This window comes from Ursus maritimus, unplaced genomic scaffold (assembly GCF_017311325.1).
Source record: "Ursus maritimus isolate PB19 unplaced genomic scaffold, ASM1731132v1 scaffold_26, whole genome shotgun sequence".
In the NCBI taxonomy this organism is placed as follows: Eukaryota; Metazoa; Chordata; class Mammalia; order Carnivora; family Ursidae; genus Ursus; species Ursus maritimus.
Window position 1 is genome coordinate 25562132 of NW_024425119.1, and position 26761 is coordinate 25588892.

At 36.0% G+C, this 26761-nt stretch overlaps 1 protein-coding gene across 1 annotated transcript in view; it reads left to right on the plus strand.

Moving 5' to 3' along the window:
* Positions 1–26761, plus strand: part of MRPS35 (mitochondrial ribosomal protein S35) — a 47184-nt gene that overhangs the window by 4825 nt on the left and 15598 nt on the right. The window contains exons 3-7 of the mRNA XM_040642275.1: positions 1205–1372; positions 5950–6010; positions 13868–14007; positions 20134–20243; positions 22615–22684. Of these exons, the coding sequence (XP_040498209.1) occupies positions 1205–1372; positions 5950–6010; positions 13868–14007; positions 20134–20243; positions 22615–22684 (549 nt within the window). The remainder of the gene's footprint in view (positions 1–1204; positions 1373–5949; positions 6011–13867; positions 14008–20133; positions 20244–22614; positions 22685–26761) is intronic.

The following is a 26761-nucleotide window of genomic DNA, read 5'->3' on the forward strand; positions in this document are numbered from 1 at the left end:
TTATAATTATCTCGAGTAGTTATTTTCACAGGAATATTACCTTCTTCAGGGCATACATTACATTGGTTTTGATATTGCATTGTTGGACATTGCCAAATTTTGCTTCTTTAAACCCTACTTTTATATCCTGGCCATCCCTTCTAATGAATACGGTTTTTAAAAAAATATGTGTATATTAATGGGATTGACTAAATTGTCACATAGCTATTCTCTGGAACTGGGAGACGGTAATTTCTCATTATGTATGTATTCAATTAGTTTAACCCATTTACTTATTTCTAAGTTCTTGTTATTTATTTATTTCCTTTATTTCCAAATTTTCTGTGTCCCCTCATGTACTGACTTCCATCAAGAAAGTTCTAAAAACTATAGATGGTCACCAGCTTACAGTGGTTCAGCTTACAATTTTTCGACTTTATGGTGGTGAGAAAGCAGTACACGTTCAGTAGAAACCGTACTCGGAATTTTGAATTTCGATTGTTTCCTGGGCTAGCATTAATGCAGTATGAACCTTGCACAATGCTGGGCAGTGGCAGATAGGTATAGTTGCCAGTCAGCCACAGTCATGAGGATAAATAACCAATACACTTAACAACCATTCTGTACTCACAAACCATTTTTTTCCTACTTTCAGTATAGTATTCAATAAATTATATGACATAATCAATACTTTATTATAAAATAGGCTTTGTTTTAAATGATTTTGCCCAAACATAGGCTAGTGTAAGTGTTCTGAGCACATTTAAGGGAGGCTAGGCTAAGCTATGCTGTTTGGTAGGTTAGGTGATTAAAAGCATTTTTGACTTACTATGTTTTCAACTTATGATGGAGGTTTATTGGGCCAATCAATGTATACACTTAGTGTCCCAATAAACCCATTGTAAGTTGAGGAAGATCTGTATTTCAAAATACATTGTTACTCTTTCACAAAATGTAAAAAATTTGCTAAAAGTCTAAATCCACAGAAATTTTTAGTGAAGGAAGTGTGCTATTAAAGGGGATCCTTACCAGAGGGTTTGCAGAAACAGTGCAAAAATATTAGGTAGGTTTGGTGTTTTTTCATTTGAATAGCAGCAGTTCTATAACAGGTCAGATTTTATGTAGGTTGCAATTCTGCTTATGTTTCTTTTAATTGTAGCTTTTTTGCTTTAAAATTAAAGATCATATTCATATTTAAAATATTAAACTATTTTATATTCCGTAGGCACTACCTCCTAGGACAGAGAAAATGGCTGTTGACCAAGACTGGCCTAGTGTTTATCCTGTTGCAGCACCATTTAAACCCTCTGCTGTACCTCTTCCCATTCGAATGGGTTATCCAGTAAAAAGGGGGGTGCCCATGGCAAAGGAGGGAAATCTAGAACTTTTAAAGGTAAGATAAATTGCTGATTCATTGACCAAGACTTTAAATAAATGCTGATCCTCTTCCCACTCCTACTCTGTTTTGTACTTCAGGGTTCAGTGTGTAGCAGCAGCTTATTGTATTTTAGTTTACATTTTTTTTCAGGTAATAATGGATGATACATTCTGATTGTCCATGATAAAGAAGACTCAGAATCCTGGGTATTTAAGAATATAATCAGTTTGTCCTGTGGCTTCCCTTTTGGCTTTTTCTTTTCTATTTTTTCTATCTTGTATCTTTCGAGTAGGACTAAGAAAAGTGAAATAACCTATTTGAGATTAGAATTGGGGGCTGAAATTTAATTTTTTTTTTAAGATTTTATTTATTTATTTGAGAGACAGAGCGAGAGGACACATGCATGTAAGAGAGCACCAATGGGTGGAGAGGCAGAGGGTGTGGGCTCGATCCCAGGACCCTGGGATCATGAACTGAGCCGAAGGCAGACGCTTAACCAACTGAGCCACCCACGTGCCCCTGAAATCTACTTTTAAAAGAGAGATTTTAAAACTTTCTATCCAGAAAAGTAGAATTTTATTTAATACTTTTACAGTCTTTAAACTTCTTTATTTCTTGAAGCAAAATACGTCACATTAAATGCTTCATGTTAGATGCTTGGTAGCATCTATAATGATTTATGAACTATAAGCTTTTTTTTAAAGATTTTATTTATTTATTTTTGTGAGAGATAGCACGCGTGCCTGCACGCAAGCATGAGTGAGGGGTGGGGTGGAGGCAGAGGGAGAAGCAGACTCCCCACTGAGCAGGGAGCCCAAGGTGGGACTCGATCCCAGGGCCTTGGGATCATGACCTGAGCTGAAGGCAGACACTTAACCGCCTGAGCCACCCAGGCAGTGTGAACTATAAGCTTTTTAAAAAAATATGAATGTGCTTAATCTGAGAATGTGTATCTCAGATGGTTCATGTTATATACAGTATAATTGTCATAAACTGTGTTTTCCACTATATGAGAATCTTCCTCTTCTTTTTTTTTTATTGAAGTATAGTTGGCACACAATTTTACATCAGTTTCAGGTGTACAGCATAGTGATTCCACAAGTCTGTGTGTTATGCTGTGCTCACCAGAAATGTAGCTACCATCTATCACCATACAGCACTATTACAGTATCGTTGACTTTCTTTTCTTTTCTTTTTTTTTTTAATTTTTTATTATGTTATGTTAGTCACCATACAGTACATCCTTAGTTTTTGATGTAGTGTTCCATGTTTCATTGTTTGCGTATAACACCCAGTGCTCCATGCAATACGTGCCCTCCTTAATACCCATCACCGGCCTATCCCAATCCCTCACTCACTCCCCTCCCCTCTGAAGCCCTCAGTTTGTTTCCCAGAGTCCATAGTCTCTCGTGGTTCATTCCCCCTTCTGTTTACCCCCCCTTCATTCTTCCCATCCTTCTTCTACAGATCTCCCTGCTGTTTCTTGTGTTCCATAAATGAGTGAAACCATATGATAATTGTCTTTCTCGCTTCACTTATTTCACTTAGCATAATCTCCAGTCCCATCCATGTTGCTGCAAATGTTGGGTAATCATTCTTTCTGATGTCTGAATAATATTCCATTGTATATATGGACCACATCTTCTTAGTCTAGTCATCCGTTGAATGGCATCTTGGCTCCTTCCACAATTTAGCTATTGTGGACAATGCTGCTATGAACATTGGGGTGCATATGGCCCTTTTCTTCACTATGTCTGTATCTTTGGGGTAAACACCCAGTAGTGCAATTGCTGGATCATTGGGTAGCTCTATTTTTAACTTTTTGAGGGACCTCCACACTGTTTTCCAAAGTGGCTGTACCAACTTGCATTCCCACCAACAGTGTAAGAGGGTTCCCCTTTCTCCACATCCTCTCCAGCAATTGTTGTTTCTTGCCTTGTCAATTTTTGCCATTCTAATTGGCGTAAGGTGGTATCTCAAGGTGGTTTTGATTTGAATTTCCCTGATGGCTAATGATTTTGAACATTTTTTCATGTGTCTGTTAGCCATTTGTATGTCTTCATTGGAAAAGGTATTCATATCGGCAAAGAAGAAGTCAAACTGTCTCTCTTCGCAGATGACATGATACTCTATATGGAAAACCTAAAGACTCCACCCCCAAATTACTAGAACTTATAGAACAATTCAGTAATGTGTCCGGGTACAAAATCAATGCTCAGAAATCAGTTGCTTTTCTATACATGAACAATGAGACTGAAGAAAGAGAAATTAGGGAATTGATTCCATCTACAATAGCACCAAAAATCATACGATATCTCAGAATTAACTTAACCAGAGAGGTAAAGGATCTATATTCTAGAAACTACAGATCACTCTTGAACGACATTGAAGAAGACACAAAAGATGGAAAAACATTCCATGCTCATGGATCAGAATAAACATAGTTAAATGTCTATGCTACCCAGAGCAATCTACACTTTCAATGCCATCCTGATCAAAATACCAATGACATTTTTCAAAGAGCTGGAACAAATGGCCCTTAAATTTGTGTGGAACCAGGAAAGGCCCCGAATCACCAAGGAAATGTTGAATAGGAAAAACAAAGCTGGGGGCATCACGTTGCTGGATTTCAAGCTATACTATAAAGCTATGATCCCTAAGACAGTGTGGTACTGGCACAAAAACAGACACATAGACCAATGGAACAGAATAGAGACTCCAGAAATGGACCCTTGACTTTATGGGCAACTAATCTTTGACAAAGCAGGAAAAAATATCCAGTGGAAAGAAGACAGTCTCTTCAATAAATGGTGCTGGGGAAATTGGACAGCTGTATGCAAAAGAACGAAACTTGACCACTCTCTCACACCATACACAAAGATAAACTCCAAATGGATGAAAGACCTAGATGTGAGACAGGAATCCATCAAAATCATAGAGGAGAACATAGGCTGTAACCTTTTCGACATCGGTCACAGCAACTTCTTTCATGACACGTCTCCAAAGGCAAGGGAAACAAAAGAAAAAATGAACTTGTGGGACTTCATCAAGATAAAAAGCTTCTGCACAGCAAAGGAAACAGTCAAAAAAATTAAGAGGCAGCCCACGGAATGGGAGAAGATACTTGCAAATGACACTACAGATTAAAGACTGGTATCCAAGATCTATAACAAACTTCTCAAACTCAATACGTGAGAAACAAATAATCAAATCAAAAAATGGTCAGAAGATATGAACAGACACTTTCCGTTGACTTAATTTTCTATGCTCTACCTTTTATCCCTATGACTTACTCATTCCAGAACTGGAAGCCTGTATTTCCCATTCCTCTCCTCCCATTTCTCCCATTCCCCCATGCCCCTTCCCTTTGGCCACCATCAGTTTGTTCTTTGTATTTGTGGGTCTGTTTCTTCTTTTCATTTATTTTGTTTTTTAGATTCCACATAAAGTAAGATCATATAGTATTTGTCTTTTTCTGACTTATTTCACTTAGCATATATATGACAGTCTTGTAAAACAAAAAAAATTTTGCTCAAAGATGATGGTGAATAATGAGATGATAACATGGAGAAGAAGGAGTTGTCTGCTGCTAGAGATGGGTAAATGAAATTTGGAAATCTGGAAGTTTCAAGAGATATAATAAAACCAACATTGAGGAAACTAATCTTTTCTTTAAGTGAAAGAAGAGAACTTCATTTAGGGGTGCCTGGGTAGCACAGTCGTTTGAGCGTCTGACTCCTGCTTTCAGCTCAGGTCATGATTTCAGGGTTGTGAGATCAAGCCCTACATTGGGCTCCACACTGAGTGCGGAGTCTGCTTGAGATTCCCTCTCCCTCTCCCTCTGCCCCACGTGCTCTCTTTCTCTCAAATAAATCTTTAAAAAACAGTTTCTAGAACAGTATGAATCCATTTATGTAAAACTGTATACATGTATCTCTTTTTTAAAGAGATGCCTAAAAAGGTGTTAACCAAAGTATTAAGACTGTAGGATCTTGAATAGTTTTTATTTCTTTTTGTATTCCAGGGAAATTAGGATGATTAAACAATAATCTGTGTCCTTAAGTGCTTTTAGTTTTTTGGGTTTTTTTTTTGTTTTTTTTTTTAAGATTTTATTTATTTATTCGACAGAGATAGAGACAGCCAGCGAGAGAGGGAACACAAGCAGGGGGAGTGGGAGAGGAAGAAGCAGGCTCCTAGCAGAGGAGCCTGATGTGGGGCTCGATCCCATAACGCCGGGATCACGCCCTGAGCCGAAGGCAGACGCTTAACCGCTGTGCCACCCAGGCGCCCCTAAGTGCTTTTAGTTTTATAAGGAAAACATGTACACCTGTAGATTTGTGGCAGGAAGAGTACTATAACAATAACATTTATTTTTTTCCCTGTGATGGTCATCACGAGATACATCATGAATCTATATTTCAAGGAATTCATTTATTGAATTCATAACACATGTGATGTAGAATTAATATTGTAAAAACTAGATTTTATTTATTATAAGGTTTGTTGTGCTTAGGATTTAGTTTTATGAAGAAATTCTTTTTTATGTTTTTGAGACAGTAGGCTAATTTATCCTTTACATTTCTCTATTTTAGATCCCCAATTTTCTGCATTTAACTCCTGTAGCAATTAAAAAGCACTGCGAAGCTCTTAAAGGTAAGTGGTTGTTTTAGTATATGAACTTAATGTTGACTTTGAACATAAGAATTTCATTTCTAATGATAAAGGGGCCAGTTTACAAGAGGATATAACATTTGTAAATGTTTATGCACCTAAGATAGGAACACCTAAATGTATACAGCAAATACTAACAGAACTGAGGGGAGAAACATGGCAATACAATAGTAGGGGACTTCAGTACACCATTTTCAATAATAGATAGCTCCTCCAGACAGAAGATCAGTAAGGAAACACTGGATGCAAACTATATGTTAGACTGGATGGGTTTAACAGATGTTTACATAACATTCCATCCAAAAGAAGCAGAATACAGATTCTTCTCAAGCACACATGAAATATTCTCCAGGACACATCCTATATTAGGCCAAAAGACAAATCTTAACAAATTTTAAAATACTGAAGTCATATCAGGCAACTTTTCTGATCACAGTGGTATAAAACTAGAAACAAGAAGAAAACTGGAAAATTAACAAATACATGGAGATTGAACATCATGTCCCTAAACAACCATTGATTCTAGGAAAAAAGTCAAAAGTTAAAAAAATCTTGAGACAATTAAAAATGGAAGCAACATACCAAAACTTACGCGATGCAACAAAAACAGTTCTAAGAGGAAAGTTGATAGTGTACATTAAGAAAAACGGGATCTCAAATAAATAGCTCAGTATACACCTCAAGGAACTAGAAAAAGAAGAACTAAGCCCAAAGTTAGTAGAAGGAAGGAAATAACAAAGATTAGAGTGGAAATACAGACTAAAAAGGCAAAAGAAATGATGAACAAAACTAAAAGCTGGTTATTTGAAGAGATAAACAATATATGCAAGTCTTTAGAAACATCAGGAAAAAGGAGAGGACTCAAAATTGTAAATGAAAGAGGAGACATTGTAATTGATTCCTCAGAAAAATAAAGAATCATAAGGAACCACTATGAACAATTACATGCCAATTAATTTGGCAGGCTAGAAGAAATGGATAAATTCAACCTACCAAGACTGAATCGTGAAGAAAGAAAATCTGGGATGCCTGGGTGGCTCAGTTGGTTAGGTGTCTGCCTCCCACTCGGGTCATGATCCCGGAGTCCCAGGATCGAGTCCTGCCTTGGGCTCCTTGCTCAGCGGGGAGTCTGCTTCTCCCTCTGCCCCTCACCCCACTCTCCTGCTCTCTCACTCTCAGATAAATAAATAAAATCCTAAAAGAAATAGAAAATCTGAACAGACCCATTACTAGTAAGGAGGTTGAATCAGTAATCAAGAACCTCCCAACAGGGGCGTCTGGGTGGCTCAGCCATTAAGCGTCTGCCTTTGGCTCAGGACATGATCCCAGGGTCCTGGGATCGAGCCCCACATCAGGCTCTGCTGGGAGCCTGCTTCTTCCTCTCCCACTCCCCCTGCTTGTGTTCCCTCTCTCGCTGGCTGTCTCTCTCTGTCAAATAAATAAATAAAATCTTTAAAAAAAAAAAAACAAAAAACTCCCAACAAAACAACAAAAAAATCCAAGATCAGATGGCTTGACAGGCAAATTCTAATCATTTAAAGAGATAGTACCAATATTTCTCAAATTCTTCCAAAAAAGGGACGCCAGAGTGGCTCAGTCAGTTAAGCGTCTGCCTTCCACTTAGGTCGTAATCCCAGGGTCCTGGGATCAAGCCCTGCATTGGGGTCCCTGTTTATCGGGGTATCTGCTTATTCCTCTCCCTCTGTTCCTCCTCCCTGCCCCTCGCAACTTGTGCTCTCTCTCTCTCTCAAATCAATAAATATTTTAAAAAGAATTCTTCCTAAAAAGGAAGAGGAGGGAACACTTTCAAGCTCATTTTGTGAGGCCAGCATTACCCTGATGACCAAAACCAGACAACGATACTACAAGCAAAGTATTACAGGCCAAATTTCTTGATTAACGTTTATATAAAAATCCTCAACAAAGTATTACTAAACCAAATTCAACAGTACATTAAAAGGATCATGTCAGATCAAGTGGGATTTATTTCAGGGATGCAGGGATCGTCCAACATAAAAATCAGTCAGTGTAATATATCACATTAACAAAACAGAATTAGAGTAAACATAAGCAGTAAACTCCTTGACGTAAGTCTTTGCAGTGATTTTTGGATTTGATACCAATAGCAAAGGCAATAAAAACAAAAACAAACAGGTGGAACTACATCAAACTATAAAGCTGCGCAGCAAAGAAAACCATTGACAAAAGGAAAGGGCAGCCTACAGAATGGGAGAAAATATTTGCAAACCTCGGGTCAGAGGTTAATATTCCAAAATACATAAAGAATTCATACAACTCAATAGCAAAAAATCCCACACAATCCAATTAGAAAATAAGCAGAGGATTAGAAGAATTAATGTTGCTAAAATGTTCATATTACCCAAAGCAAACTACAGATTGAATATAATCCCTATCAAAATACCAACAGCATTTTTCACAGAACTAGAAGGAAGAATCCTAAAATTTGTATGGAACCACAAAAGTCCCTGAATAGCCAAAGCAATCTTGAGAAAGACCAAAGCTGAACGTATCACAGTCTCAGATTTCAAGATATACTACAAGCTATAGTAATCAAAACAATATGATACCAGCACAAAAATAGACACATAGATCAATGGAACAGGATAGCCCAGAAATAAGCCCATGCTTATATGGTCAATTCTTCTATGACAAAGGAGGCAAGAATATTCAGTGGGGAAAAGACAGTCTCTTCAGTAAACAATGCTGGGAAAATGGGGCAGCTTTATGCAAACGAATGAAACTGTACCACTTTTTTATGCCAGACACAAAAATAAACTCAGAATGGATTAAAGAAATATATGTGGACCTGAAATCATAAAACTGCTTAAAGAAAACATAGGCAGTTATTTCTTCGACATTGGTCTTAGCACTATTTTTCTTGATATGTCTCCTTGGGATGGGAAATAAAAGCAAAAATAAACTTTTGAAACCACCAAAGTAAAAAGCTTTTGCACAATGAAGGAAACCATAAACAAAATGAAAAGGTAACATACTAAATGGGAGAAGGTATTTGCAAATGATATATCTAATAAGGGGTATATAAAATATACAAAACTTACATAGCTCACACTAAAATAATCCAAATAATTTGATTAAAAAATGGGCAGAGGACTTGAATAGACATCTTTCCAAGGAAGACATACAGATCGTCAGTGGACACATGAAAAGATGCTCCACATCACTAATTATGGAAGGATTAGTGCAAATCAAAACCACAAGGAGCTATTACTTCTCACCTGCTAGAAATGGCTATCATCAAGAAGGCAGGAGATACCGAGTATTGGTGAAGATGTGGAGAAAAGGGAAACCTTTTTGTACTGTTGGCTGGGGATGTAAATTGGTATAGCCACTATGGAATACAGTATGGAGGCTCCTTAAAAAATTAGAACTGTTCCTTAAAAAACTACACGTGTGATACAGCAATCACACTTCTGGATATATACATTCAAAAGAAATGAAAACATGGTATTGAAGAAATGTCTATACTCCTGTGTTCACTGTAGCATTATTTACTACAACCAAGAAATGGAAAAAATCTAAGTTGGTGATTAAAGAAGTGGTGTGTGTGTTTACTATTATTTAGTTATGAGAAGGAAGGATGTCCTGCCATTTTTGACAATATAGATGGGCCTTGAGGGCATTATGCTAAACAAAATAAGAGAAAGACAATTAGGTTATGATTTCACTTACCTGTGAAATCTAAAAAAGCTGAACTCAAAATACTAGGGGCTGAAAGGGGGGGGAGAAGGGAGATGTTGGTGAAAGAATACAAACTTCCAGTTTTATGATAAGTTCTGGGGATCTAACGTACAGAATAGTGACTATAGTTATTAATACTGTGTTACAAACTGAAAGTTGCTAAGAGAATAGATCTTAAATATTCTTACCACAAAAAGAAATGGTAATTATGTGACACTGGTCTTAGCTAGTGTTATGATTGTAATCATTTTGCAGTATACATAAATACATCTAATCAACATATTGTATACCTTAAACTTACTGTTTTATGTCAACCGTATCTCAATAAAGATGGAGAAACAAAACCTCATTTTTAATATATTAAATCGCCTTATATTCTGAGTCATTGCTAGTTTCTCTTTTTGGAAAAATTTTCAAGTTTTCAGTGAATTGTTAAGATGTCAAATCTGCAAGTTCTTTTTTTTTTTTTTTTTTTTTTCGGACTATTCTACAAGTGGCTATGAATAATAAATAGAACCAGAAATCATAGTCCTTGTTCAGGTAGGTTAGGGACTTACTTGTTGCATTATAGATAGCACATACATAAAAAGACTGAAGAAAATATTGTAGTGTTGCCAATAGATACAAATCAGTATAATCCAAACTGAAGATAATATAGAAAGATGCTGAGTACAATAATCAGTGGAGTCAGTAATGGGATACTTTGCAGAGAGTTATCTTGAAGAAATTGTTTAAAATAAGAACTTCATAGTGATACATGGATGTGGTAACATCAAGTAGCAGAAAAGCTGATGGTGAAAAGCAATAGTCTTAGAAAATTTCTCCTTTCCCACCTGGCCCCTCATTTCAGAAGTGGTTCTTTTTTAATCATTGTTTAGGTCTGATAATTATTTGCTGAGAGTATATTTGCTTATTTTTCCATACAGTCTCTTTCTATATAATATTTATTATATATTCTTTCTATATATTTTATATATGTATAGTTATATTAGTGTATATATATTTTTTCATATACATATGTAAGATGGAAGTAATCACCAGCCCATGATTATATCTTCAGTTCTAAATTTATTGAATTTGAACAATATTTATTGATTCCTAGATATAATCAGATTTCACTCACTCTTTTTTTAAAGATTTATTTGTTTATTTGAGAGAGAGTGCAGAGGGGAAAGAGAATGAAAGAGAACCTCAAGCAGACTTGGCGCTGAGCCCAGAGCCCCACAGGGGGCTAGATCTCAGGAACCTGAGATCAAGACCTGAGCCAAAACCAGAGTCAGATGCTTAACCGGGGCGTCCCAGACACCCCTCACTCACTTATTCTTTCTCCTTCCCACATGCACAGAGGTAAAGGCAAAGAACTTTTTATTCCCATAGTTTTATGCGTGTTTTCACACGTGTACATATTCCCACTCAATTTCTGATCTGATTTGCATTGGACTACATACAGAAGGACATTGGAATTGTTTTAGGTTCACAGCTGTTAGTGATTGGTTGTGTAGTTTAATTCAAGAGTTAGTACCTTTGGGTGAATTCTTAAATTCATGCTAATTAAAAAAGGAGATATAAATGCTCAGTACACTTGTTAAGGCTTTTCAGGAAAGAAAATGAAATCTAAAATAACCCTTCACAGGCAGCCTGATGATGCTGGAAGGAGAAATAGTATAGTGATCATGATTATGATAAAATTTGAGCTTTTGGAAGGGCCTTTTTTTTGAAAAACATCATAAGGAAGAGATAAAGAAGTCTTAAAAAGTAGGAAGAATGTCCTTACTCTTGAAGAGAGGAAAGAGCAATCTCTCTTATCTCCTTTCATGTATGTGGTCTTCTTTTTGGGATAGTAGGATGCATTTCTATCCTTTTGGATTGTATGTTTTATTTTCATTGGTGCCTGGTGATAGACTGACGCTGATCACTGTTCCAAATTTGTGCCCTGTTTGGCACAAAGCATGTATCACTATTTGATCCCTTGTGAAGCCAGTTAAGGAATGCATTACACCGTGATAAATCTCATTTTTCTCCTTTTTAAACATTATTTTTAAATATGCATTTATAATCTAGAAACTGGGCTTTCTAATGAGATATTTCTAAAATAATTCATAATTCTTAAAGGCTTTCATATAGCACATTCAGAAGAGTAGCATTATATTTTAAGTATTTAAGTAAGTGCTTTAATCTTTCTTTAATTTTGTCTTTACACTTTTGCCAGCTTCTAGATTTAGATGGTATCTTCCAAATAACTCAAAGGCTTTTAAAATATTTCTTCTCAATTTTCTTTCAAAGTAGGTCAGTTCAGATTTTATATCTAACTTGCAAGTGGAAAATCTGAAGCGCAGGAAAGTTAGGTAATTTACCCAAACTTTAATAATCAGTGGTAGAAGTTAAGTAAAAACCAAGGTCTTCCGAAGTCTAGTCTATTGCTCTACCTATCAGATGAATAGGGGTCTATTATGTACTTTCCAGTTGGCTGTGTTTTTTAGACATATAATCCGGTAATTTAAAAGTTGTAATTATCATCTGGTTATTGAAATGACTTATTCAAAGTTATAAAAAATAAAAGACTCAGTACAAACCCAAGAACTTATAAAATTCTCCAAACTAGTCTCTCTTATAAAGTGCTTGGCAGTGTTGCCTCTTATAGTGCAGGATACTGGAAATATTCCATGATGGGAATGAAATTGAACTTCAGTAATCATGCTCTTTTCATTTTATTTAAATGTCAGAATGTTCTTAATTGCGGAGATACCTCTTTCCCCTCAAAGTCTGTGAGTATTGCTCTCTTAAGCAGGGTGTTTAGGGAATGGTGTGAGCTATACTTAATTTGCTAACATATATTTAGTTGCAGAACTTGGAGAGTTTCTGTAACCCAGAGTGACATTTTGCTGACTGATATTAAAGCCTAAGTGGGAGCTAAATATAGTACCTACTATAAGCAAATTGTTAGGAAATGTTATTGACAGAGTACCTTTCACTGTCCCTTAAATCGTCACGTGGAAGAGTTCCCACATATGCCTGTGCTTGTGACCAGCCTCTCCTGCAGTTGTGCTTTTTGGAGAAAGCACAGACCCTGTGAGGTTTAATGTGTTTGACCTAAGAAACAGATTACTTTTAGGTAGTCTTAGAATGGGGTTTTGAGGGAGTGAAATTTCCATGGAGGGGAACCTGATAGTGCCAGAACTTTGCATCTCAGGCTGAGAGCCCTCTATCACGCTAACTTCATAGGAATAGGGCAAAATGAAATCAGCTACTTACTTAAGGAGTCCCCCAATACAGATAGCTGTAGGACGGGAGCTCTTTCCCTTTTAAGTCCTCTCTCCCCTACCCGCCCCCCCCCCCAGGCCTGAGTTTATATCTCTTTGCTGTGGAGATAGATGGTGCTCTGCATTCTTGTTCACAGTGCTTGAACTTCCTCTTGTGCCCCAGTTCTAGAGCCAGTCCCACCCCTCTAAGCTAGTTGTCTTGCCTGAATATGAGGACAAGTCTGTTCCTCTTTCCATTTACCCTCATTGGCGCAGAAGTCATAGAGAGGAAACATGAATTACTGTAAGGATCCATTTAATAATGTCCTAGACATTTCTACCTGTTCAGTTAGAGGCCCTGTTCAACTCAGTTTCTGAGAGAATGTGGACCATATCTCACTTTCTTCTAAGAGCTTTTTCAGAGCTTTCAGTTCCCTTCAGTAGACCTTTAGTAACTTTCATTTGGGAATGAATTACTATTAACTGCTGCTTTTTTCAAAAACAATAATGCTCTGAGCACTATGAACTGTTTGGTTTTAGTTGGTGAGGGAGAATTAAACTGTCCCATAACAGGTATGTGCAAAGCTATAATAAGCCTCCATCAAGTCATAGTTCCCTTTTAACCAAACTTACTGCTCCCCACCAAACCCAGGCTATCTAAATCATTCATTTAATTACATTCCTTAATTAGGATTCATCTAAAAAGAAAAGGGATAAAGGATGATGATGTGATTGTAAAGTGCAGAAGAGAGTCTGTTCTTTCATTTCATGTAACTCGAGAGTCATCTCCCTCAATGATTTGATTTTGTCTGATAGTGCACATTGCAGTGAGAATTTACTTGGCAAAACTATACTTGAGATAATTTTTTTTAATTCTCAGATTTCTGCACTGAGTGGCCAGCTGCACTGGACAGTGATGAGAAATGCGAGAAGCATTTTCCCATTGAAATTGACACAATGGATTATGTTTCAGCAGGACCATCTATTAGAAACCCCAGAGCCCGAGTAGTAACCTTAAGGGTAAGAAATATATTTTTTAAAATAAGAATTATTATAATATATTTTTTCAAAATAACATTTTGTATGTATGATCATAAAACTGATCTTATCATAGAAAATTTGGGAAATACGAAAGTTTTGAAGTATTAATAAAATCGCCTATAATTCTACCACTTATAAATAACCTTGACTATATATATATATATATATACACACACACACACACACAGACACACACATATATACTAAATATATATAGTCTATATATACATATATATAGTCATTCTTTGTGTATATTAATAGGATGACATTATATTTGATTAGTTATATGCTCTTTTTTATTTAACAATATGAATTAAAAATTTTGTAAGGTTATTAAACATTGATTTTTTATTGAAGTATAGTTGACATACATTATTATATTAATTCCAGGTGTACAACCTAGTGACATTTATATACATTACAAAATACTCACTATGATAAGTGTAGTTACCATTGTCACCATACAAAGTTACCACTCTTTAATACTATTTTAATTTTTTTTTTATTGTTTTTAAGTAATGTGTGGGGCTCGAACTCACAATCCCAAGATCAGTAGTCACATGCTCTACTGACTGAGCCAGCCAGGTGCCCCTCTTTAATATTATTTTTAATGGCTACATAGAATAACATGTAAATCAGGGTCTGTTCTGTGCCAAGAGAGTGTTTGAGGCTGGGGGTGAACATTTATACATAATAAGAGACCAAAATCTGAATGTTTGGGCTTTTTGTTCACTCTTTCAGAGATTTCTTAGGAAATAAATGATAAATAATAGTGGTTTTAATTCCTCTTGTTAAATATCTATAGCTTGTTTTTTTCTTTTCTTTTTGTCTTTTTCATTAGATGAAATTTTCTAAAATAATGTTTATGTAGTCCCTTATGCTGTTCTGTACTTCAATGCGTATGCCTCTGGTTTTTAGCCTTTAAGTATAAATTGGAATTCAGTTTGAGATACTAGCTCTATTATGTTAATAATGTGTCCTATTCCTATAGCATTTTTGAAATTATTTTCTTCGAATTATTGTAGTAACGAATTATATTGTTAGGTTTTCAAGGACTGAAGCGTTGGGAACCCTTATTATTTCATAGTACATCATGCTTTTACTTTCCTGCGGATTTGCTTTGTTAGCATTTTATTGAGGATCGTTTGTCCTCATCTCATGTTGCTTTGGAGAAACATTAAATCCCTGCTCTTACTCATCAAGAGCATGCCACATACCATTGCAGTTCCAAGTGTCGTGTTGTAGCAACTTCCAAGTTAGTATTTGAAACTACTGTTAGTTTCCTCCAGTAAGAGTCTTGATCCACATGGCATGGCTTTCTCATACAGCAGTCATAGAGCACTTACGTGATGGTTTTTTTTTTTTTTAAGTAAAAAAGTTTTAGATTTACAAAAAATTTCAGGAATAGTTCACAGAATCCCCCTATATTTCACACCAAATTTCTTATGTTAACATCTTTATTATTGTGGTACATTTATTATAACTGAACTGAGCCAGTATTGATACATGTTCATACTTTATTCAGATTTTCTTTTTAAAGATTTTATTTATTTATTTGAGAGAGAAAACGCACAAAAGAGAACATGAGTTGAGGGGGCTCTGGGAGAGGGAGAAACAGGCTCTCTGCTATCAGGTAGCCCTGTTTTGACACCAGGCTCGACCCTGGGATCCTGATCTGAGCCAGCGGCAGATGCCTAACCAACTGAGCCACTCAGGAGCCCCTATTCAGATTTCTTTCTTTCTTTCTTTTTTTTTTTTTTTTTTAAAGATTTTATTTATTCATTCGACAGAGATAGAGACAGCCAGCGAGAGAGGGAACACAAGCAGGGGGAGTGGGAGAGGAAGAAGCAGGCTCATAGCAGAGGAGCCTGATGTGGGACTCGATCCCATAACGCCGGGATCACGCCCTGAGCCGAAGGCAGACGCTTAACCGCTGTGCCACCCAGGCGCCCCCCCCATTCAGATTTCTTTAGGCACCTCTTGGCTGTGTTGGTTTCTCAGAATTTCCTTGTTTTTGGTGACCTTGACAGTTTTGGGAAGTACTAGTTATGTATTTTCTGCAATATACTTCATTTTAGATTTGTTTGATGTTCTTCTCATGCTTAGACTGGTATGTATTTTTGGGAGGAAAACCTCACCAGTAAAGTGCCATTTTCATCACATCATAGCAAGGTAGAGGCTTCTAACATGCCATTACTAATGATGAAGCCTTGATCACCTGGCTGAGGTACTATTTGCTGGTTTTCTTCACTATAAAAGTACTCTTTTTTCCTTTCTTTCTGTACTGTACCTTTTAGCCCTCCCTCTGCGCATGTGTGCTTTCTCTCTCCCTCCCTCCCTCTCTCAAATAAAATCTTTAAAAAAAATAACAACATTCCATGTGGACTGCAAAAATATGTTGACAGTCCCTGCAACCATTTTTACACTATGAGGTAACAAATAGATAAGCTCTAATTTCTAGAAATTTTTCAGGGATACACTAGTGTTTGATTTTTAATTTTCTGTCTTTGCTGGGTTTTCGTAACAGGATCGTGCCTTCTTTATGAAATAAATTTATGAAGCTTGTCAGCCTTTTTTTATTCTCTATAATAGTTTAAATATAGCAATATGTGTGTTTAGAGAGATTGAAAATATTTAAAATCACAAAAGACAATACATGTTTACTGTATAAATTTTAGAAAATCTAGATAAAAGGAAAAAAAACTTAAAATTCTGCTTGGCCGACATTCCACAGATTACTATAAAGTACCTAGGGAGTGAGGTGCCTGGCTGGTTCCGTCGAAGGAGCACGTGACTCTTGATCTCAGGGATGTGAGTTTGAGCCCCATGTTGGGTGTAGAGATTACCTAAAAGTAAAAAAAAATTTTTTTAAGTACCTAGGGGTAATTAATACTTGATACATTTTTAATAACTTAGTAAATGTTGCCTCTTTTTAATAATAATGATAATAATAACAACCAACTATTGTTGAGCTCTGTGTTAGGTGATAAAAAAAATCTCTGAGCTCAGAATCAGGGAATGTAGATTTTTGCCTTACTTTTGTGGGCCTTAGTCTTCAGTACCAGAATAGACATCTAGTTCCCTACTTGTTCTGTTTGCTTATTTTATTTTACGTAAAAATAATCCGATTTTGTTATTTGAAGTATACCACAAGATACCACTTACTATATCAGGCCACCATCCTCTCTTGTCTCCCTTATGTCTTATGCCACCATGTGATACCGTCATCACTTCTTTGTGTTCTTTTTCTCCTGATTCACGTCTGCCCTTCTTGGACTTGGGGGACTACCCACTGACTACCCACTGACGGTTGAAGCTCAGTGGTGGTGTCCTGAATGGTGTTATGTAGTTCAAGGGTAAAAGTAGGTAAAACAGTGGGACTAAAGCATGTGCATTCGGCATGACTTACCTTCTATTTTTGGGGGAGTGGGGAAGGAGAGAGAGAGAATCCCAAGTAGTCTCCATGCCCAGCGCAGAGCCCAATGTGGGGCTTGATCGCAAGACCCCAAGATCATGACCTGAGCCAAAATCAAGAGTCAGGTACTTAACAGACTGAGCCACCCAGGCACCCCCTGGCATGATTTAAATTAATATTGTGAAGCCAGTCAAATATTATGAAGTATTGTATAAAGAGATACTCAAATTTTTAAATTCAGAGAAAGAAAGATGGTATCATATTTTTCTTGATAGTCATAAAGGTAGTTCAGAATTAAAAATAACAATATTTGTGTAGGACTTTTCTTTAAAAATGGTTTCTTCTATTTATTCTCGTTTATTCCTGACAAAAATCCTCTGGTGTCCTTTCTGTTTTGTAAATGCCGGAACAGTAAGATCAAATGATTTGTTTAAGGTCACTTAGCAAATAAAGTAGCAAATCTAGAAATCAAACCCAGGTCCTGTCTTTTGTATATAACTATAGTCCTTTAACTAACTGTCCTGTGCTTCTAAATAGAGAAGCTATTTCACACAATTAGACATTTCTCAGTTTATGTAGCTCTTAAATATGGGCATTTGAAAATACATACATATAACCATGACCTCCTATGATTTGAAATGTCAGTGTCGTTTTGCGAATAATGTTAATAGTACAGTATTGATTCTTTAAAATATAGCAACTTGAAAAAAGAAAAGTCCAGGGATTCTTTTGAATTTTGGAAAAAGAATGGTAGTGAATGCTGCTTAACTTCAGAGTCAGACTACTTAGTCTAGGTTAAAGACTACAATTTTGCAGTGCCTTGGAGTGCTAGCAGGTGGCGTGAGTGTACTACATAGCTCTTTCTAAAATACTTCACGAGTTTCTGGCATAAACGCTATATAATTTTTGAACATTAAAATGTTAATGTGAATGTAAGTTTTAAAGCAGTTACTGCCATTTTTTTACTACTTCTTACATAAAAACTAGAACACTTAAATTTTTTAAATGGTAAATTTTTAAATTTATTGTTGAACATGATTACATTGAAGGGAGTTTTAAAAGGAAAAAATCATTCAATTTTCGCTTTTCTAATGTAAAAACTGTTCTTTCTCTGTACTGTATCTGTATGCATGCATATGTACAAATATTTTTATAATTATAATGTAGATTAATTTCACTATCTTCTTGTAAGTAATTCTTATTGTTAATAATCAGAATTATCGTAAAATTTCTTACTTTATCCCTCAAGCTGCTAACCTGGTTGTTGATACATGTTCTTTTCGGGGGACTGTGGTAATTTGCACTGCCTGCACATAGGACTGTTCTGTGGGGTCGATACTTAATAGTCAAAGTTTTTCCTGCGGATGTTCTTTAAAAGTGTATTTTTATTTATTTGTTTATTTCCTATATTTTTCTGTAGTTCAAATAAAAATTCACAGTGCTTAAAAAAATAATGTATCATTTCTTTTTTTTTCATTTATGTGTTCATTCAGCAAATACATGTCATATGTTCTTTAAGTGCTAGGCCATCGCCAAAAATAGGACAGATACATTCTTACCCTCAAGGGTTTGCAGTCTAGTGGGAAAAATGGGAAAATAAACAAGCTCTTATGCTATAATATCTTGAGGGAAGTGCAGGGTTATTGAAGCTAGAGAGAAGTGGATATGATTTTAAAATCTTATTTAGCCTTTTTTTTCTTCGTATAGTTATGGATCTTTCTTGTTCTTAATGCTGTTGATGGAAAAACAGTCTGTGGTTTACCTTGTTTAACTGTATTCTAGTATCTAACCTATTTCTCTGTGTCAAGCCTAGTCATCTTTTAGATACCCTCAGCCCATGCCATAATTCTCTGCAAATTAAAAGGTGTCTTCATGTAGTCTAGCATTTCCCAAAATATATTTTAAGGAAGACTAATTTCATGAACCGTGCCTTGAAAAATAGAATATGAGGTCAAATAAATTTGGGAATTGTTACATGAGAACCCTGCATCTTGAATTTCAAAATGCTCATTAGCATATTACCTCTTCTAAGAAATCTTTCTATTCTATAGAACACCCAATTTAACTCTGTACTTTCTGAATGTAGTCAACAGAAATAGCCTTTTTAGGGAAATAATTCTTCTTGGCAGCCGCTGGGACTAGTATTAACATTTTGAGAAATGTTAAGCTGAATTATTTCAAACGTTTAGATCCTTCATGAATGCTATATTCCAGCCTCCATGAGATATTTGTACCTTTTAAAATAAATACCCCTAAACTAGTTGCAATGATAAGGGTCTCATAATTGCATGGTGGAAATATCTTAAAGCCTTTTTGTTTTATCTATTTATTCTTATGGTCCAGCTTTACTAATACTAATTGAGTTTAATTCGTAGTGCTACTCATAAGCTGTAATTTCATTTATTTGAGAGACTTGTTATGGCTTTTTCAGGAAAGGTGCTAATGACCAAAACTTTCAAAGAACTCGAAACAGTTTACTCCCCGTCTCCTTTTTTTCCATGAGTAATATCAGGCTACATAATGCATGCCAGTTGCTAACTCTATATAGACAAGAGTGCAGGGTTACAAAAGTTTTCTTTTTGGTTGGTTTAACGTTAATATAAATAATATTGCTACTGGGTTTTTTTTTCCCCACTAAACAAAGTATCTGAAATAATTATTTTCAAATAACTTTTTCTTGTATTTTTAAGGTTAAACTTTCCAGTTTGAATTTAGATGATCATGCAAAGAAGAAACTTATTAAACTTGTGGGAGAGCGATACTGCAAGACTACAGATATACTTACCATCAGAACAGACAGGTAAAGAAAAGTTCAACAGATTGGTCATTGTGTTGTTTTATTGTCTTCCAGTTCCCTGGCAGTCCTTTTCCTAAGAAATGACATTGAAAATCAAGGTAGCCTTTTATATCAACTTACGTTTACGTAATAGGTAAATGACGTTGTCTAGTTCATGTGTTTAATATCTCACACCAGTCTACTGTTGCTGTCCTCTTTATGGACATGGAGAGGCTTGCCTAACTGCCCAGTTAAATTATTGTTGTTATTTTTCAGTCTTGATTCCAATATATCCATGCGTATAAGACACAGGGAAGATGTTAGAAGAGAACAAAAGTATGATTTGCTAGTGATTAAGGTTTAAACAGGCTTTTACAAAGTCAAAGATCTTATAGTTCAGAATTTAAATGATTAAATACAGAAATTTAATTTACCTAGGCAATTTTGTAAATAAGAAGAATTTTGTGAATTTACTTCATAAAGACAGTACTAAATTTACCTCATATAAATTTATAAATTAGGTCGTTTGAGGTGAAGAAGCTTTATTGGTATGTTTTAACAAAAGGGTTATTTTCTTTCATTTTGTAGAGTGGGGAAGGGTAAAGGGAAAGGGAGAGAGAGAATCTTAAGCAGACTCCATGCCCAGCACAGAGCCCGGCACAGGGCTCGATTTCATGACCCCAAGATCATGACCTGAGTGAAGTCAAGAGTCAGACACTTCACCGACTGAGCCACCCAGGTGCCCCAGGGTTATTTTATTTCTGTCGTACCATATTTGTCTGTTTATAAATATGTCAAAATATAAAGACCTGCCTTTAGAGAAAAGCAAGTGGGCAGATATCTTCTCTCCATTCCTATACCGGTTTCAGCACATTTGGAGGTGCCAGTATCAATTAGGTTTTATATCCTCCTTCTTAGTGGTGAGAAGTAGTAGCATGGCATATATAAATGATGGCAACAATGTGTGGGGGTGGAAAAAGCTCGGGAACTCTGGTTTCAGATTATTAATACATGGGGGAAAATAGATTTGAAATACATTAGTAATATTCTTTTTTTACTGTCTTTAGAAAATGTGAAATAATGTTGAGTGTTTTAGTTTGTGCAACTTAAAAAACACCTTTAAAATGTTGCTCTTTGAAATTCTGTAAGTATTTTCGACAATGTGTTTATTCCCTAAGTTTTCAAGTGCCAGTGTGTGTGTGTGTTTTATGGTAGCAACTATTTAGAGAACTGTTAAACCAAAGTATAGAATAAGCAGAGTACAAAGTCATTTGTCATATAATGGTTGTTTTTTTTTAAGATTTTATTTATTTATTTGACAGAGAGAGGGAGAGAGCAAGCACAAGCAGGGGGAGCAGCAGAGGGAGAGGGAGAAGCAGGCTCCCCACTGAACAGAGAGTCTGATGTGGGGCTCGATCCCAGGACCCTGGGATCATGACCTGAGCCAAAGGCAGATGCTTAACCGACTGAGCCACGCAGGCGCCCCTGTCATGATGGTTTTATTTTATATTTAGAGAAATTGGAAATAATGATTTCCTTTTCTATATTATTTTATTAATCTAAAAGCTAAACTTGCCATCTCGTATTTATGTAGACATTTTATCTAATATTAGGTCTTTAATTCCATTTTAAATACAACGACTTCAATACAGCATTGAATAGTGTAGCTCATTTTTTAAAAACTTAGGATCTGGAGAAATCAAGATGAACATTTTGATTAGCATCTGTCATCAGTCTGTCTCTATTTTTTATTTTTATTTATTTATTTTTTTAAAGTTGCATTCATCTCTTTTTTTTTTTTAAAGATTTTATTTATTTATTTGACAGAGATAGAGACAGCCAGTGAGAGAGAGAACATAAGCAGGGGGAGTGGGAGAGGAAGAAGCAGGCTCATAGCAGAGGAGCCTGATGTGGGGCTCGATCCCATAATGCTGGGATCACGCCCTGAGCCGAAGGCAGACGCTTAACCGCTGTGCCACCCAGGCGCCCCTGTCTCTATTTTTTAAATGAACTCAGTAGATACACTCATACTGTCCAGCAGACTCTTAGCCCTGAGATTGTGAAGGGCACTTGGATTGGACACAGTTATATTAAAAATAGTGTAAAACTATTTTCATAAACAAATAACTCCATTAGTAATGAAAGCAAAGAGAAATTTAAAAAAATACATACAGAATAAATCAAAGCAATACCAGTTTTCAATAACCTTAAGTAGTGACTGACAAAGACTATTCTTATTCCAAGAACAGAATTTTCCTGAAGGTAGGATGTTCCCTGAAGATAGGGAATACCTGAATATAAGTTATCCTTTGTATTTAGTATTTGTATATTTTGTAAATTACTTTATGTACTGAATTTTTAAAATTTTGACTTCTTCCCTCTCTTTCACTTACAGGTGCCCTTTAAAGAGACAGAATTATGATTATGCAATGTATCTGCTAACAGTTTTATACCATGAGTCTTGGGTAAGTGATTGTGTGTGAATGTTCAATAATTTTGTCAGTGTAATTTAGATGGTGTTAACATTTCAAAGCAGTCTGTGGCCAGTACTCAATTGAGGGTTTAATGAACCACTGAACTACAGCTGTATGAAATGTTATAAATAACTTCTACTGACATTGAAAGTGAGGGCCTTGAAATAGATTACACAGTCCATCTCAGGACCTTACAGAAATGAGATGACTAAATGCCTTTAAAATTCAGAGTTTCTGTCTTTGGTTGGAAGATTGTAAATTTTTTATTTTTTTTTCTTTTATTTGACTTTGGCTGAAAGTTATCAAAGTTATGGAAGGGAAACTATCTGTATAACTTGAGAATTTAGAATGCATCCAGTTCAAGTGAACTGCATAACAAAGTCCCAAAACTTTATAAAAAGGTATTTTAAATATTTATTAAAACTTTTAGTTAACGTATAGCCCTTCATATGTACATTTCAGTGGCATACATTAGGGACAGTTAAGGGCAATTAATTATTTAAACCGTATTAAAAATAGTCTTGTGTCTGACTGAGTTTATTGGGTTTTAATGGAAGCATACACGTTTGTTTATAAGGAAGTGTTTGCTGTGCTTGAGCATCAACTTACCTAATTCAGAGTTGGTATCGAATATGTTTGTGTAACTCAGAGTTTTAAGTATTATTTTTAAAAATTAAAATAATTTTAAATATGCATAAATTAAATTTTTTTGCAGCTTGCCTAACAGACCTGGGACTCAGTAGCATTTTCTATTAGGAACATTTGAAGGAATGGAGATAGGTGGAGAGTGTCACTCTCTTTAGATGTTCGAAGGATTTCATATGAAGGAAGGGTTGGATTTGTTTTTTATGACTTTTAGGGATACAACAAGGTAGAAGCAATAGGGAAACTGACTTTTTCACTGAGTACAAACTTTCTAAGAGAGTCCTCTAAAGATGGATCGGGCTACTTTTAATAGGTAGAGAACATTCCATCCGTTGGCTATACTTAGTGGGGATATGGTGGTAAAAGGATCACTCTCCTTGGATAGGTAGTTATTAGATGCCCTTGGGAGTCTCCTGCCGTCCCTGAGATATTGTAATTGAGTGAACACATGCAGTCGTTCTCCAAACTGCTCACAGCATTCCCTTCATATTAACAGTAAAATTGTAGCACAAGAGCATAAGTGGAAAATAAAAGAAAATAAAATTTTGTTGCTGGGTTAGTAAAGAACAAAAAGTAGCTAGTAGCTTTTCTCTTCTTCTGAGGTGTTCTAATTATCATAATTCATCAGGATTTTCTAGTTCCTGGCTTCAGGAGCAACATCATAATAGCAGTTAAATCTCTCTTTCCTGTCAGTTGATTTTATAAATGCCTTTGGCTTAACGTAATTAAGTTCTCTTTTGAACCAGCAACATGGCTGAATTAGTTACAGCTCTATGGCCGATCCTGAAAGAGTTAATACCAAACAATAAAAGCCAACCAGTTCTGAATCTCTTTTGCCAGCAGCCTGTAAAATGAATTTGCCCCAAAGGAAATGACAGGCATAAATAAATTCAGTGAAAGTTGACTTACTGGATTCTTTCTGTGGTTCCATGACATAGAATCCAAACAAGTTTGTATTCTGGATTCACGCAAGTAGCCTTTGATCTTTAATGCTAATTACTTTGATGCCAGAAAAAGTAGCCACATACATCTGTCCTAAACAGATATAATTAAAGAATTTCTATATTAAACTTGGCTCTTGATCCTTTCTAAATAAGTACCATCAGTGAAGAAGCTTTAAGAGAATGCAGATGAGCCGTGAAATTTTGCAGAGCTGGTGGAACAGAATTTTTATTGAATCGAAGTTCTTTTTTCCTTCACTTTCCTTCCTTCATGGAATTCAGACGTGAAATTGATGTTACCACCTGGTATTTAATCAGATATTTAAGAGAGCCCCCTTTTAATCCATTTCTTTATTTTTTAACTAGTTTCAGAGTATTTAATACCTAAAAGGTAAGCTGCTCTTAATTTTCTGGCTTTTTAACATTTTTGTGGAGGTTACCTCTAAGTGTTGAGGGGAAAGTAGTTGGTAGTTTTATGTAGCACACAATTCAGAAACTTCTATGAAAATGTGTTCTTCTAGACTTCAGGATGAGGAAGTTACTGTTGTGCAATTCAAAACAGTCTAACTTTGGAAGTATCAAAGTAGACTTCAAAAAGCATAGATTTCACATGCCATAGATTCAAGCATGGAGGCTTAGCAATGAGTTAAAGAATGGTTATGGCACTGCTAGGAGGTTAAGAGACAGATTTTATACCATTTATCCTTACTCAGTTCAAAGAAGCAGAGTTGTAGAAATTAGTTTCAGTATTTCCGTATGGCAGGGTTGCAAAGGAGTGAATTAAGTTTTATCCTTTGGAACCTTATAGACCTGGTTTTGAATTCCATTACTTCTTAACTTATGTAGCCTTGGTCAGCCATGTGGCCTCTGAGGTTCAGTTTTCTTCTAAGGGTTTTTGGATAGAATTTGCATGAAATGTCTGGCAGGTAGCGGGCTCTCAATAAATGGTGGCTATTAATATTGTCATTAATACTAAAAGGAGGACAAATTTATCTTTGGATTTCAAATTCATTTATTCTCATTTAACTTGACAGAGACTTTATATATGTGATCATATCGGTGCCCTGTTGTATTTGAATTTTTAGAATAGGTACCTACTCAACATTCTGGCATGACTGATAATAGCAAAACTTCCTAAATTTTAACTTTGTTGCATGATATTCTTTAAGGCTTCCACAAGTAATTTGGTTAAGAAATGGTCAGGTGAAACATTTTGCAAAGTGATTTGCACAAGAGATAGACACTGGGGGAAGAAAAAAGCACTTCAGAAAATGGAGAGATCTGAAATCAAATTCTAAGGGTTCTTGAGTGATTTTGATGTTCAATTACTAATAGTTCCTTTTTTAAATTTTAATTTTCTACTGTCTTATTTGGATTTCATGATAGTCTTATTGACAGTCAAAAAAACATCAAGCTTTGGGGCGCATGAGTAGCTCAGTAAGTTAAGCGGCTGCCTTCTGCTCGGGTCATGATCCCAGGGTCCTGGGATCAAGCCCCACATCGGGCTCCCTGCTCGATGGGCACCCTGCTTCTCCCCACCTCTTACGTTCGTTCTCTTGCACTCTCTCTCTCTCAAATAAGTAAATAAAATCTTTTTAAAAAAATACATCTAGCTTTGTAATAAATTGGTTCTGAAAAGTCACGTAACAAAAACTTCTAAATCAGATAATTTCACACTCAGAGTTCATTTTTAAAGAGTTCATTTTTGAAGTAAAGAGTTCATTTTAAAGTAAAGAGTTCAGGGATGCCTGGGTAGCTCAGTGGGTTAAGTGTCTGCCTTCGGCTCAGATCGTGATCCCAGGGTCCTGGGATTGAGCCCCATTTTGGGTTCCCTGCTCAGTGGGGATCCTGCTTCTCCCTCTCTATCTCAAAAATAAAATCTTTAAAAAAAAGAAGTTCATTTTTAAAGGGGATCTTATTGCAAAAATATCTGATAAAAATGAAGAGTACTTTTGCAGCTCCATAATCACCATTTAATCTGTTTGTTCTGAGTTCATTGTGATTGCATGTGCTCACATAGACATACATTTCCAGGTTATATTAGAGAACACTTGAATGATGTTTGCAATGTTGTTTACTCTTTTCCTGCATTCAACGATGATTTTGTTCTTGTGCACAGGTACAGTGGTAGGTATTACTCAGACTCTAAAAATGAAAGAGCCTCTGCCTTTAGGTACCTTTATTTCTGGAGAGAGCCAATGGTTATAATACAGTCTGTTTCACTCGATAATGGAAGTAGGAACACAGTGCTGTGAGAGGCACCAACGAGCATTAATTCTCCCTGGAAGCTTTACAAGAAGTGGTGACTGGTTTTGGAAAATAAGTAGGAGAGAGCAGGCAGAAGTTTGGTGTGGCCAGGGTGTAAGGGTGCACAGGGCAAAGGTAAGGAGGTAAGACCAGAAAAGCAAGTCAGAGCCAGACTGTGAACAGGTTGTATAGCTTATTTCCAGAGTGTAGATTTGTATCCAAAGGGCAAAATTGA